Source organism: Centroberyx gerrardi, chromosome 2, assembly GCF_048128805.1.
Source record: "Centroberyx gerrardi isolate f3 chromosome 2, fCenGer3.hap1.cur.20231027, whole genome shotgun sequence".
In the NCBI taxonomy this organism is placed as follows: domain Eukaryota; kingdom Metazoa; phylum Chordata; class Actinopteri; order Beryciformes; family Berycidae; genus Centroberyx; species Centroberyx gerrardi.
The window spans coordinates 16,606,461-16,620,834 of NC_135998.1; the positions used below are offsets into that span (position 1 = coordinate 16,606,461).

At 39.9% G+C, this 14,374-nt stretch overlaps 1 protein-coding gene across 1 annotated transcript; it reads right to left on the reverse strand.

Moving 5' to 3' along the window:
• Window positions 1-4,485: 4,485 nt before the first annotated feature.
• smad4a (SMAD family member 4a) lies at window positions 4,486-14,147 on the reverse strand. The gene is made up of 11 exons (XM_071914855.2): window positions 13,824-14,147; window positions 12,494-12,841; window positions 12,186-12,360; window positions 11,960-11,989; window positions 11,668-11,871; window positions 10,593-10,700; window positions 10,146-10,196; window positions 9,845-10,028; window positions 9,472-9,640; window positions 8,799-8,937; window positions 4,486-5,925 (listed from the first exon to the last, which is right to left on the reverse strand). Exons 2-11 carry the CDS (start codon window positions 12,731-12,733, stop codon window positions 5,714-5,716), a joined length of 1,512 nt encoding a protein of 503 aa, XP_071770956.2. The 5' UTR covers window positions 12,734-12,841; window positions 13,824-14,147; the 3' UTR covers window positions 4,486-5,713.
• Between the last annotated feature and the right edge of the window lie 227 nt (window positions 14,148-14,374).

The following is a 14,374-nucleotide window of genomic DNA, read 5'->3' on the forward strand; positions in this document are numbered from 1 at the left end:
TCAACGTGCATTCCAGTTGTTGACAAAATTATGTCTGAAAAAAAAACTTTGAATATTGTTTCGCATTTGTATGTAGCTAACAAACAAAGGGATGACATTTTATGTATGTATGACATTTGAAATAGGATCATGGGGCAGTTTTGTCTCTTCTGTCTGATCATTGTATGGTAGCCATCCACTGATAACCACTGATGGCTTATAGCCACACAGAGAAAGAAACCCTTAAAGAAATATCTGTGCTGCTACTCGTGTATATAGAAATGAGGTTCAGAAGACAGGCTGTACAAAACCACTTCCTCAATGCTAGCTTTTCTCTGCACTCAGTGCATAATGGACTGCTCTTAACGCCTTTGTTCATTTTAGAAGCTCTGTAGTGTGGTAAATGTGACGAGCTATAATCTTGAAATCTACTTACTGGGCATGTTTCCCCTGTGTTTTTGCAGTTTCTATCTTATTGAAATTTCTTTAGTTCATGAAGGACCAAAAACAAACCAACAAGAGGAAGCTGAGAGAGTGAGCCATTTTGGCCACCCAAGAGCTGTTTCCTGTCCCACAGTGCCATGTTGCAGAGCAGAAGGAATGTCAGGGATTTTATGTACCTCGGCTTTATCATAGTGCCTTATCCTTAAATGCAGCTGTCCTTGTAGTCCTGACTGTGTGGTCTAGAGAGCCCACAGCCCCTCTGCGTTGCCCCAGCCACAGTTTTGGCTTTCTGGTGACTTGTGGCTGGATTTGGGCTGGCTCATCAGTGTTGAGGCCAGGGGATGCAGGCTCAGAGACACCTGTTGATTTCTCTGGATCAGTTCTACTAAGCTTACGTTAGTTTCCTGAATCATGGTCTTTAGCCTTGCTCCTGCTCTCACTCTGTCCACTTGAGGCCTATTTATGCATTGGCCTCTGTTATTGGGTGAAGTGTGTTTGTGCACGTGGGTGCATGGTTCTGCACTTGTGTTTTCATGTGTGTGTGTGTGTGTGAGAGAGAGAGAGAGAGAGTGTGTGCAAGTGTATATGCACGTGCGTCTGTGTGTGTCAGTGTGCATGCGTGTGAGTATGTATGTTGGAACACATCCATCAGTCACCCTACCTCAAACCAGTGGTGCCAGCCCTTTGACTCGTGCAGCACAGTCACCAAACCTTATTGCACACACCACTGTACTGCACAAATCTCAACACCACACACACACCATACAGAAAATATACATTGCTTTTCTCACCTCTGATACACATTTTCATTTCCGTTTTTGTAGTCCACAAATGCTTCATCCTTTGTTCCCTGTTTAAAGATCATCCTTGTACAGTGGACCAAAAGTAGATATTTTCTGATATTCAAAGATATAGTATATATATGATGATGATACACTACATTTGTTTGTTTCTTTTCATGTGGTTGATCTGATTGTTTGTATGTGATTGTTTCTTTTGGTAGCTCCTCTGTAATTGGTTCATAGACTGTGAAATGGGAAGGGCATGGGGACTAACTTCTGATTTCATTAGAGACTAAATCCGTACTTGAACTGTTATAGATAGCCTTTTATGTTGTGGAGACTTTCAAAGATTAATCCTCTAAATGGGAAAATTTTGTTACTATTAAAATATTGTTTTTGTTCATTTTGTTTTTCACTCTTGTGGGGATCTGTCTGTCGATCATTTCTCTGCACAAACCTTTATTTATTGATATTTATTGTGCATTTATTTTGCTATTATAGATGCTTTTTTATGCACCTGTATCTTGAAATTGTCTTAAAAATTTTGAAATGGTTAATGAATCATACTACTGCGAAGAACAGAGTTGCTGTACAGAAGGACTGAAAGGTTTTCAGAAGATTGAGGATTTTTCGGTTGAATTTTAAAAAAAGATATTTTTCATGCGGCAGGTCATATGTAGTTGATTAATGTAAAGGGTTTTCACCATATTTGCTGTAATCACAGTCCTATAGGTCCGATCACTAGTCAAAAAAATCCTTTAGATATTACCAATATACAGGCTCTTAAACTATTTTTCAATGTGTTATTAAACTAGGGTGAGCGGTTATTGGGGTCAATCACAGATGTTTTGTTGAGTCAGACCCAAGACACCTTAAGGAGACTCGACAGTAAATTCTGGCATGCCAAACTGCCCCCTTTATGGCCACATTACACACTGATCAGACCTGCACCACACATAATCTAGACTTAGGCTGATACGGCTGCCTCACCAGTTCCGAAACTGAACACACACACAAATTGGGTTTTCTCATAATATTGCTAACAGACGTTTTGACAAGGGATTCTATAAACTGTGCAAGAAAAGGTCAAGGAACTAATAGTAGCTGGTAGTTGGAGGCCTAAGGCATTTTGTTTACATCAGTCTGTGACCACACTGAATTTACAAGAGATTGCTCCCTGACTCCTGGCATAAAACTGCCAAATGCAAGTTTGGAGACAAAGGGAGAGTTAAGAACATTTCTAATAACAAAATACTCCCTAGATCTTCTCACTTCCCTTGCTCTACAGCCCCTCTGCCCCTCTAAGCGGTCTCACATAAAACTGTGTAGACGCACGATAAAGAGAAAAAGGTGCCGCCCCGTCCCTGAGAGCTTGTGTGATTGGCTGTTGAGACTCAGAATTTTTGATGCAGTTGTAAAAAGTGATGCGGTTCTCCCTGTCACTGAAAACCTCATATGTAGTAAATTGCTGGGTAGTTCATGCCCGTTATGAATGACAGTTTTTGCAGAATTTCAGATAAATGCTCTTGTCAATGGCAGCTGTACCTGTCACCCTCTGAGTGATTTTTAAATACAAATCTCAACTCCCTCAACTGTAGATGTTAACTTGTGTTATTTTGTGCCTGAAGTGAAAATGGCTTAAAATCTTTTCTTTTAATCTTATGTGCTTTAGGATCATAAGTGCTTTTTGGTCTTGCACGCCTACTATGTGCTGCTAGAATCCGTTATTGTCAATTCCGTTTTTTTTTTTTGTTTGTTTTTTTTTCCATTTTATTTTTTATTTAGAACATGTGCCAGACAGTGATTCAGCTTTCTGCAACTCCAAGCCTGCCTGGTTAACACTGGACTGAAGCTAATGCTGCCAACTCAATTGTACTTTATTCCTCATAATGTCTTTAAAATTGAGAAATAAGGTCGTTTTGTAACAACTGTTTGCAAGTGAGCCCGTTTCCAACCAGAAAACTAAAAAAAAAAAAAAAAAAAAACATAAGCTATTCCTTAACAACTTCTTATAGGAGCGAAAGCTAAGACATGCCTCTCCAGCTGGAGAACACGGCAGCTTCACTGACCCATAGCAGACTCCAGTGCCTTTGATTTCACCCGAGCCACAGCAGACAGCCTGGGTGACTATCGGTCTCTGGCGGGCTACAGACAGAGGCTGTGCAGAGCAGACATTTCACTGCAGAGGTGCTGCTCCTGAGACGATCCCAGGGCTGAGGGAGCGCAAAGATCTCTCCTCAGACTGGACTATTTCAACATTCTCTGATCAATGTGACCACACACACACACACACACACACACACACACACACTAGTTTACACATGGTGGATTACCTGCAGATGGTTCGAGCATTTTGTTGTATAAAATATACTATCACTCGACGAACATGGGGGGGTTGAGTTGAATGCTCTCTTGAACTAGATTCATTTTATCATGATCGTGATTTCTTTTGTCAGATGATATTTTCTGAATGCTGTGTTCAGTTTGAGATTTGTATTTGGATGTTTCAAGTGCCATTTGACAGTCTAGTGAGTTGTGGCCATCTGTAGCACGCTCTAATGCAAGCACAAGCATTTGGCAGTGGCATTTGGGGAAGGTTTTTATTTTGATTCACCCTAGACAAAAAAACGTTGTATATATCAGAAATGAAAAAGTATATATATTTATTTGTGTCTTAATTATTTGGTTTGTTCTTTTAGTGAACTTTTTATCAGATATGTTGGCAAAAGTGCTTTTGTGATTTCTTTTTCTCTTTTTGGATAATGTATAGTATCTAATATATATATATATATAAACATACATATATATATATATACACAAATTTCATGTGACTTTCTTTTTGTGTGCCGTTTAAAGTTCTTTCTTAGTATACTGTATCTTCTCAAATTGGCAAGAGCAAACCAATGCGTGTAGGGTGATTTGTATTGTGTATTTTACATAAAAAATGAGGACAACTGGGGGACTTTTATATTTATAAAGACATTATCATTTAGTGTGTCGTATTGATGAATATAGAAACTATTAAAGACACATGTAGTTTGGTTTTCTGAATATTTCAGATCTCAGCTCAGGCTAGCTTATTAGTGTTGTTTTCTTAAAATTTGTGGCTTGTCTTTCCGGTAATAAACTTTTTCTTGTTCAAAGTCAGTGTCCTTTCTCATAATTGTGACCCCACACACACTAGTCAAATCCCGAATTTAAAAGGGAGAAAACAACTATTCAACAATGAGTCCCAAACAGCAGTGTTAGCCCATTAGCTTTATTCAACCATATTCATACATATAAACACCAACATCATTCAAACTCAGTATGTATTCAGAATGTAGAATATACATTGTAGAATAAAGACAATTAGGATAGAGAACAAGCACTTGCTTTTCCTGAAAATTGTACAGCATTTTTTTTTTCAGCATTTTCAACTATGACCAGAGGTGTTCATCACTGTAAAGGTAGCAAAAAAAGAGTATAAAATACTGCAACAGCTGTAGGTAAACAGACATTGGAGACCCAAATATCAAAATATTGTTTCATCAATAGTGCCGAGCACAAACTGAAATTATTTAGTTTATTTATTTAATTCAAAAGTTTTTACAGGCGACATAACACTGACATGGCTGCAGTCTGATGACTTGTTCTCACTTTCCATAGGTACATTTGGCATCAATATGGCTTACACTCCTCTCACAGTTTGTTTTCTTTACTTGACTATTGTCTAGAATGTCACAAGCGTCATCCAAATAATACTCAAATCAAAATGGACAGTGAGGCATCTTAAGCCACATCTTCCTAGGATCTCACCAAGGTCGCTAGCAAAACTTTTCATCTAGGAGATAATATGGATAACAATAGGTAACCGCACATAAGACTATGACACGAGATAAAATACTGAAGAGGTTTAGCAAATTAATAAAGTGCTAATGGACACTATGGGCATCTATTCAGGACAATGACTAATACAAATTATACCAATATTCAGCAGATGTGTGATTGCCTTTTCATTTGAAAACCTTTCATAATGTGAATAAATCTCAAGTTCAGGTTTTGGAAAACATCACATCATAATGTCACAACAGCCTTGACTAGTGGTAGAGCAATGGAACGGTTTCCTGGTGAGGTCAGACGAACGGAGGTCAGGTAAAACGGGCTTTTCAAATACTCATCAATTCATTAAAAACTTGTGGAAATATTCAACAGGAAATTAAAAAAAAAAAAAAAAAAACAAGGACTCTCAGCCTTGACAAATTACTTAAGATTACATCTTACAATAGGAATAATGAATAACATGATTTTACACAAACGTCTTGATCTGAGCAAAAAAAAAAAACCACTCATGAAGCTGTATTAGCACCAGAGAGCCAATGAAGGAGGATTAATGTCCATGTTTCTACTCCTGCATCCAACTCAACTAAGCAGCCCATGGTTGCAGTGCTCCTTGGGCACTCCAGCCTGTCGGTGGAGTGGTCAGTTCAAAGTACAGAGTCTGATTCTTACAGTTCACGCCTTTTAACTCAGTCAAGAGGCTGAGGGTCAGCGATGGGCATGGTGTGCAGAACTTCATCCAGCAGCTGCAGCGCTCGGTGTAAATGGATCTCGATCCAGCATGGTGTTTCTTTGATGCTTTGCCGTGGGTAGTCAGGCCCCCAGCCCTTCACAAAGCTCATCCGCAAGATGCACAGCCTGCGCAGGTCGTCAACCCCAATGCCTGCAGCAGCAGACAGACCTGGTGGGGAAATACAGACAGTAACTTTTTAGATCAATGTAGCACTATAGGTCAAAGCTTACAGTGACACAGCAGCTCCTCAAGTTCTTGTTGCAGCAAAAGTTGAAATAGGATGGAGGATGGAGGCACAGCCAAGTAGGAAAAAACATACTACAGCCACACACACACATCTCCCACTCAGATTCACATCAGGTCACATATTACAATTGAGCTAAATCTCTCCAACATCTAGACTGCATAATTGTTAACTAACATCAGCTGGGAAATTACTTACTGATCAAAAAACGGTGTAAAATACAGACAAGTGTCATACAATGAAGGAATATCGCTACTGCTGAATATCCCAGAAGACACCTTGAAAACCTAAACAGCAAACATGTTACATCATAGAAGAAGTGGATGACAACTAACTCTACTCTCCCGCAACACAAGACAAAAATTATATTATCTTCTACAATTTACCACATCATTGCTAAGCATGTCAGTGCTGTGTGTGTTTGTTTGTTTGTTCAACGCTTTCAGAAATGTGCCCTGCTTAGAGGAATTATGGTTGTAAGAAATAAAATGTATACTGTGCTTTTTTATATGGATAGTACACTCTGTTCTTGCTTTCCTTTGTCCTGGAAAGTGGAGTGTTTTTTGTCCTGCTTACTACAATGATGTAATCAGTGCTTGAATGCATGCATGATCACTAAATATGGTTATGTGTGGTTTTAAGTGATTCTATAGGTGGACATGCAGTTAAAAGTCCGAACTGGTGGGTTGGTTTTGAGCCAAGTAGGTTTGGCTATGGGCCAAGATTTATAGTTTTGTTTACTTCAACCTATATAAGTGGATCCTAAACTCCTGTCTTGGTCACTTCTTTGTTGCTTGTCTGGAACACTGAACTGAACCATGCATGTCTGAATAAAGAATCCACAGAAGACTCTTGAACCTTGCTTATTCATTTTGACCCACAACGGGTGAAGTAAAACTTTGCATTTACATGGTATGCACTGGTACAAGCCCCACTGCGAAAGGGAAATCCAGTGTGCGCTCGTACACCAGGCAGTACGGTAGAAGTCAAACCAGCAACTCAAGGCTGGTGCGCTGTACATCCATCATTATGAAACCTTTCTAACAGTAACTTTGTTAAAAAACAAAGGGAATGAGCAGAGGAGGGTTAAAAACATGTCTGTATCGCTTTAAAGTCCCCATGAAATTAACTCTCATTACTTTTACTAACTGGAAAACACAGTATCTTTAATGGTGACCTCATGCTGCACTAGTATGCGTAAATATAAATATATAAGAGTGCCTTGGACACATTTTTTCTGCCGAAACATTATATTCCATTCCATATTCCATATTCCATCCCGCCCCAACAACTGTTTCAAAAGGAAATGCATCAAATCAATTAAGTAAAGATGCCATTTCATGGGGTCTTTAATAAAACACCTCCAAGTTGTTGTTTTGAGACATCAAGTCGCTCCAACAAATATTCCCACATTATGTGAACGCAGCATAACAGAAGAACGGGGACGTCATAAGAGTGGGACACAGAGGGAGAAAGAAAAGAGGCAGAAGAAATAAACATCAGGAGAAACTTCCAATATTCTCGATTTGGACTGTCCACTAACAACAGCCCCTGCTTTCACCTGGTCCCTGTTTGAATCAGTGCAATCTTTCCAGTCTCTCTCTCTGCAATGAGCTGAATTTTTTTTATGTCTATGCAGTGTCAAAACTGTAAGCACCTATAGGGTCACAAAATCTGTGTGGAAGAAGAATAATAAGTCTGAGCGATGTCTGCTTGCCTTCAGCAAGAACACTAATTACCAGGTGCAGTCACAGGTGTGCGTTTATCAGATATCTTACAACAGCTTTGAACATGACATGGCCAATTAGAACTGAAGTATCCGTTTCATAAAACTTAATAATGATCACACACGCTTTTAGGGAGATAGCACCAAATTATTTTAGATGAAAAGAGCATGATGGAAATACCTGAAAAGACAGCAGAAGTCATGTCTTTGGGAGGATTTTTTGGTGAGCGAGTGTGAGATACTTTGCCATTATTCAAAAAATTCAGAATATTTTCCCCTACCAAAAGTAGTTCATATCTCAACAGAATTTAGTTTAGCATTCTTGGTAAAAAAAAGCCTGCAATTTTGACTAATGTGATATTTAGCAATTATGCATAGTTTGGACCTTATTAGTGGACTTACTCCCTGCATTGTTTGGAGCCAGAAACACGTGAGCCCAGTTATACTCTTGTGGCTCCACACAATAACCACATTTTTCAGTTAGGTCGACAAGTTTTAATCAAAATTATTCTAGATTTCATTTTTTCTATCATTTAATACATCTGTTCAAGAGCTTTTGTTTTATATTTATATAGACCTCATTTTCACCCAAAATGCCACCTCTGCCCCTCTGGCTCCAAGCCCTCAAAGTTTGGCTGACTCCTCTGTCAAGACAAATGTCAAATGGCAAGAAATTATAACTTTCTACTGCTAACAGCCACAAAAACTGGCAGCAACACTACAGTTAGCCGTGTCCTGCAGTCATCTGTATCCTGGGTCATATGTAGCTAAAGTGCATGCCAAGACTCAAAACAACAACAATCAGGACTCACCAGGCAACAATAGCTTCACGCAATACAAGCAGAGCAGACTTATACATGACAGTAGCAAATTCTATCATAATTTCTAAAATCATGCAGACGGTAAAAGTTTCCATCCGTGTACAGTTCTTTGAATTTCTAATAGCACATCTCCAATATTAGTTTATACTGAGAGGGATTACAAGTGGAGGACGATGATGAGAAGCAATCACATCAGAATATACTTGCAGAGGAATAAGAGCAGCGATAAGTAGCACTAAGGGACACTCACTGATGGCCGGGGCGATGCCTCCCACTGAGCCCGGCCCCGGAATATTCCCCGCCACCGCCGCTGCCTGCGCTGCAGCCGCTGCCTGCGCTGTCGCCGCCTGCTGCTGCATCTGCCTGTGGCACTGCCGCAGGTCAAACACCTAGCAGGGCACAAGACAGAGGCGAAAATTAGACGCCAATAGAAGATATAGAAGGAACACTAAGGATTCAGCTGTCTAGCACTAGGATAAGGTTTGGTGTTAACTTAATTCTCACAATGCTGACCCTAAAACAGCTTCTAGGGAATTTTTGTGTGGTGCTCTTGAAAATCCCAAAATGCGGAGAGGAAACTCTGCTGTAGAGTTCAAGGAATAAAAATGAGTGTTTTATCAATCAACAGTACACCATTTTAGCTCTGGGTTTAACAAGGCAGAAATTAATATTACAGTTAGTTTCTGTGTTTGTTTACTTGCAACCTGCCTATGTGCTTGCCTCATTGGGCTATTCATTGAATGCTCAACTGGCTCCACAAGGATTTTGTAATAGACATACAGTCCTATGTTGGAACCTGCTATTAAATATCAACATGTATGCAACTCATCATCTACAAAAACATCATGAACCTGCACATTTCTGACAATATCTACTTGGAGTGCTTTTGTCTGGATGAGAGGAGGATGGTATTGCAGTCTCACCTTGATGTAGGCGCTGGGGTAGATCTTGTGAACTGCGTCTCCGGGGGCGCGTCCAGCCTCTCGATCCAGGTAATAGCTCTGCACAAACACTGCATGATCACTCAAACAGCGCACCCAGACGTCTCCCTCGCCTTTGCACTCCAGTTGCACACCCTTGCCAATGTGGAGCCTGGGGACAGAAAGGTGGCAGGAAAGGGTGGTAAACAAACACAGACAGCAGAGATGAATACTGCTGTTGATATGTAGAGATGTGAGAAGCGACAGACATTATTGTTACACTAATCACACCTAGAGACCCACATTAAATATGTAAATTGGATGTACTATATTTGGATATGGTGATATATCCCTCCAGCAGTATGTGGCTGAGTACCTGGCTCTCTCGATGTTCTCTGTCCTGTGGACATTGCTCAGCTGACCCAAGCAGAAGCGATCCCCTCCTGAGGGGTCCACATAGCCGTCCACCGTCACTATGGGGCAGGTGGAGGGCACCTTGAATGTCTCTCCGACCTGGACATCCATCTCAAAGTAGGCAATGGAGCACCAGTATTCGGGGGCTAGAACAAAACAACAAGCAACCTCAGATCAAATGGGTTCCACTAATCATGTCCCAGTTGTGTGGTTTATTAAGAGTAAATATGTGGATTGTCTACTATCTAGAGCTCGATACTCACATGGGTGATTGGATATGGGAGGTTGGAACGCAATCTCGTTGGCAACAGGCCCTGCAAAGAGCATCTCATTAATTAAAAACAAACAATTCTGTAAAATCACAGTTACTTAAGATGTGATTTGCTATTAAGAAATGAGCACTGACTATACATGAAATGAAAATTGCAGTAACAGCACTGTTAATGAACACATTCCACTAAGAGTCGGCAGGAGGGGGGAATTCATTTCTTGCCTTACTAATGAGTCTGTTGCTCTATAATGTCAGTTTACCGGGCTCATTAGTTTAAAAAATGCAAAAGACTTTGTCTCACATTATCTCAACCAGATTAAAAGAGTAAAATTGCTGCTGAATTAAACCATGTCCACATTCTCTAAAATTGATTCAGGATATTATAGGCTTAATGTGTGAGTTCTGTTGAACTTGTTATCCAGGCTATCCATCCACTCACAGTAATGCCCTGTATGCGGCATGGGTGGATGATGCTGTAGATGCCCATTATGGTGTTGAGGCACAGTGGGGTTGAAGCTGCTGTTTCTGCTCCAGTTGGGTGTAGGATCTGTAAATATAAATTTAAGAAGATTTGTTGCCAAACTCCTGTCAGCTTGAAGATCAATCTGTGTACAAAAGCAAAGGATTAAATGCTAGGACTCTGTCGACAAGTATTGGAACAGTAATACATGTAGATTGTCAGGTTTAATTTGATAGGATTTTAAACCAAAATTAAATTTTAACAATTTAAGAATTACAGATTCTTTTGTTCATAGTCGCCCATTTCAGAACGCCAAAAGTATTTGGACAGATTAATATTGTTTTAAATATAAATAAATATTAAAGTAGTTCTTTTCAATATATTAAAAAATAAATAAATCTAAAATTCTCTCTGGCAAAAACCTATTTGATGGCTGAAACCTATAAACATTACCAGGCTCTTAATATTTTATTTTCAGGTTATTTTTTCAGCTATTATTGCATTCAATGTATCTCCATGATAATGAATCTGTGACGCAGCTTGTCTCTAAACTACTCAGAGGCAGTATGAAGTATGAGGTTAACGTAACTGAGAACAAGAATCAGTTCAACTTTCACATCGTACTCTTTGACAGATCTTCAAAACTGTGATGTACAATTGTGTTTGTTTATCATCTACTAATTCCCCCAGAGAATTTAACAGAAAAAAATAGTAAGGAGAAAAATCAGCGGCAGTTGTACATCCAAATCTTGAAGCTGAATACTGAGAATATGCATTTGTCAGTTTTTCTAACCTTCAAACTATTTCAGCTGAGCAGAGCTAACTCCTACGTGTTGTTCCAAAATGGGATATCCAGTGTTTGAAAAAGTGAAAAATGTTTTACTTAAATTCTTGAGTGATTAAAAAAGGAGCACAGACTGCATCCTCTATATTTCTGAGATACCGAATGATGAGCTTTACAGGATGTTTTTTTAAAACTGGATAATAGCATTTAGGAAATAACTCTTCATTTGCAACCTGTATATAAATATCTAGTCACGGTGTAGAGTCTCACTTGAGGGTCCAACAGTGATGCTAGAGAAAGCAGAGGTGGAGGATGAACTGCCTCCTTCCGACGGGGGAAGCAGAGCTGGGGTGCTGAAGCTCTCCTGTGGACCTAGTCTCAATGGGGGGTGCTGGATAGTCTGAAGGTGGCTCTCAGAGCTGGGGTGAGACTGCTGGTTATCAAAGTCATACTCGTCCTTAACCAATAGTGGGCCTAGAAGAACAACACAGACACTGTTAAGACTGACGGGCATTCCACAAAACCAACAAAAGCAAAGAGAGAAATTGTGGTACTTCCTTACCTGAACATGAAAGGGTCAGTCCTGATAGATCTGTGGGAATACAAGCAAGGAGAGATCAGGTCACTTAACCATTAACAGGAAGTTAACATTCGGAGGGAAAATGAGAACATGAGTTGTAGGATTTTCAAGTGAAACATCTAAGCCCTTTATTGTCACCCCTCTAATCATCAAGAGTCTAAAACAAAGAGCTGTAGTCAAATCTAACAAAACTGTGACGCCTACTCACCAATGCCTGGGGAAACAACCCTCTCGTAGTGGTATGGGTTGACACATACATTGTCACATTTCAGGTCAAATGCGTACTGGCAGTATTTCACATGCTTTAATTCATTCTTGTGTAGATCAGGCCACCGCCACAGTCGGGCATAGACTACATGGGGAAAGCCTTTGCGCCCTGCAATCTTGAGTACAGAGAGGGAGTGAAAGAAAAGTGAAAGAGACATTAGTGCATTTGTGGCATCTCTGTGATGACATTTTCTCTTGGAATTACCAGGACTGTAACACTAAACATGTTTTGTATATTAACCACTATACCTGCAGGCGTCCATCCAAAGTGCGCTGTATGGTCACACACTTGCTAGGGTGAGCTCCATTTGTGGTGATGGCTGTGATGAGAGAATCCAACTCATCTTTCTTCTCTTTCAGCTTCTTGACAAGACTCTCGATAGCTCGCTTGGCAAAGCTTTCGCTCTCTCCTCCTTGTCTGTGGCACATCAGGCTATGCACAATGCTGAGGCAGGCATCATTACTTGTGGGAGTGTTCGTGATTGACATCCTGCTCCTTAAGTTTCAATCTCAGGGAGGATTTCCAGTTGTATCCTTTACCAGAGGAAATGTCACGATGAAACTGCTATTAGAATGATGTGGCCCAGGCTTAGCAACCTGAAACAAGAAAGAACAGTGGCAGATGACTGTGAGTTCTGTTGAATCTGCAAACATGATTTCACATTGCATAATGTAATGTAGCACCCAATTAACAATCTGTGTGCCACAGTGAAGTGAGCTCAGGTTGGGAATTTGCTTAAACAAATCTCAAACAAAAACATTACATTGACATCACTGAATTCTAATGACATCCGCTGCTGACCATACTCAACCCTCTTTGATGTCAATCTGTTGTACCCTTAACCCCCAGCAGGTCTTTGAAGAGGTCAGGAAAATAAAACTCTTATCCACTGCCCACAGCTGCTGATGGATTTGCAGGTTTACCAGCAATTTTCACAATTTCACCAGATAAATGTGTTTACCCTGTCTTTGTATTTGCCATCTCCTACCTTGTGATCATACCTGGCTTTATGTGACATTTTGCAGCAAATTAGATGTGCAATGGGAAATAGATGTGCATGGGAATTTTGTATCTTGCTTTAGTGTGCATTAAATACTTTTGCATTTAAGCTTGATCACATTCATGCATGCAGATACTCTTAATGATCATCTGTAAATCTGGACATTGTACATCGTGCAAAAAGCAGCACATTATGCATCCAAAAACATAATCTAGCATGTTTTCTTATGTATGTGGGTTGACTGACTAGGAGTAAGTTAAAGATATAAACAATAACCCAAAGGCGTGGGTTTGACGAACCGTTAGCTTATTAAAAGGTAGGTTTACTGTAGCCTTATTTGATGATGCCTTAGTTACCATTATGCAGTGCACCCTGACCTAAACTATATAACGTTACCCCATTTGCCACACTGGGACTGAGTGGCTAACTATCAGTTAGCTGTATTTGGGCTTAATATATAATGTTATAATGTTATATATATACTATATATAATAGTATATAATGTTAGCTGGTTAGCTTTCGTCACCTAACATAAGCTGAAACAAACATATAGCCAAAAGCTGAAGTTACAGACTTACAGTGACTTGTCCACACAGTAACGTTAGAGGCAGTGGCAGATTGTAATTTAGCGGCGTCAGTTAGATTTAACTACGCTTACTAGCTAACGTTAACGTTATTTTAGCTAGTTAGCAATAAGCTAACAAGAACACATCCACTAACTTAACGCTAGCTCGCTAGTTAGTCTTCTCTGATTAAATACACTCTTGATGGCCAACATTAACTAGCTCAACAAATGGTGCAATTGCATATTAGCTTACGGCGTACATTTCATTATCTGTCCATCGTATTGCACTTGGCGAAAATTGGTTGTTTTGCACACTGTAACAACGCAGCAGCTACTGGTTAGCTAGCTGGCCAAGAAAATAAACAAAAAATTCCTCTCCACCCACCACGCTAAAATCCAACTGCGCACGCGCGCGTGAAAATGCTGCCAGGCGTGGCGTTGCTGTTGCTTTCTTTGTTAATTCAAACACCTAGAGTTTGGAAGTAAATTTCAGTATATTACACGATATTACACACTAAAAACTCATTTTCAGAGTGAGTGACACCAACTGTTTTACTCCGCCAG

What these genes read in the sequence shown, in the direction of transcription:
- smad4a (XM_071914855.2), bottom strand. Translation starts at nt 12,733, where the DNA reads ATGTCAATCACGAACACTCCCACAAGTAATGATGCCTGCCTCAGCATT. An exon ending in GGTTGTTTCCCCAGGCATTG is followed by an intron (nt 11,990 to 12,185) that starts GTGAGTAGGCGT and finishes GTATTCCCACAG; the next exon opens with ATCTATCAGGACTGACCCTT. An exon ending in ACTGACCCTTTCATGTTCAG is followed by an intron (nt 11,872 to 11,959) that starts GTAAGGAAGTAC and finishes TTGTTCTTCTAG; the next exon opens with GCCCACTATTGGTTAAGGAC.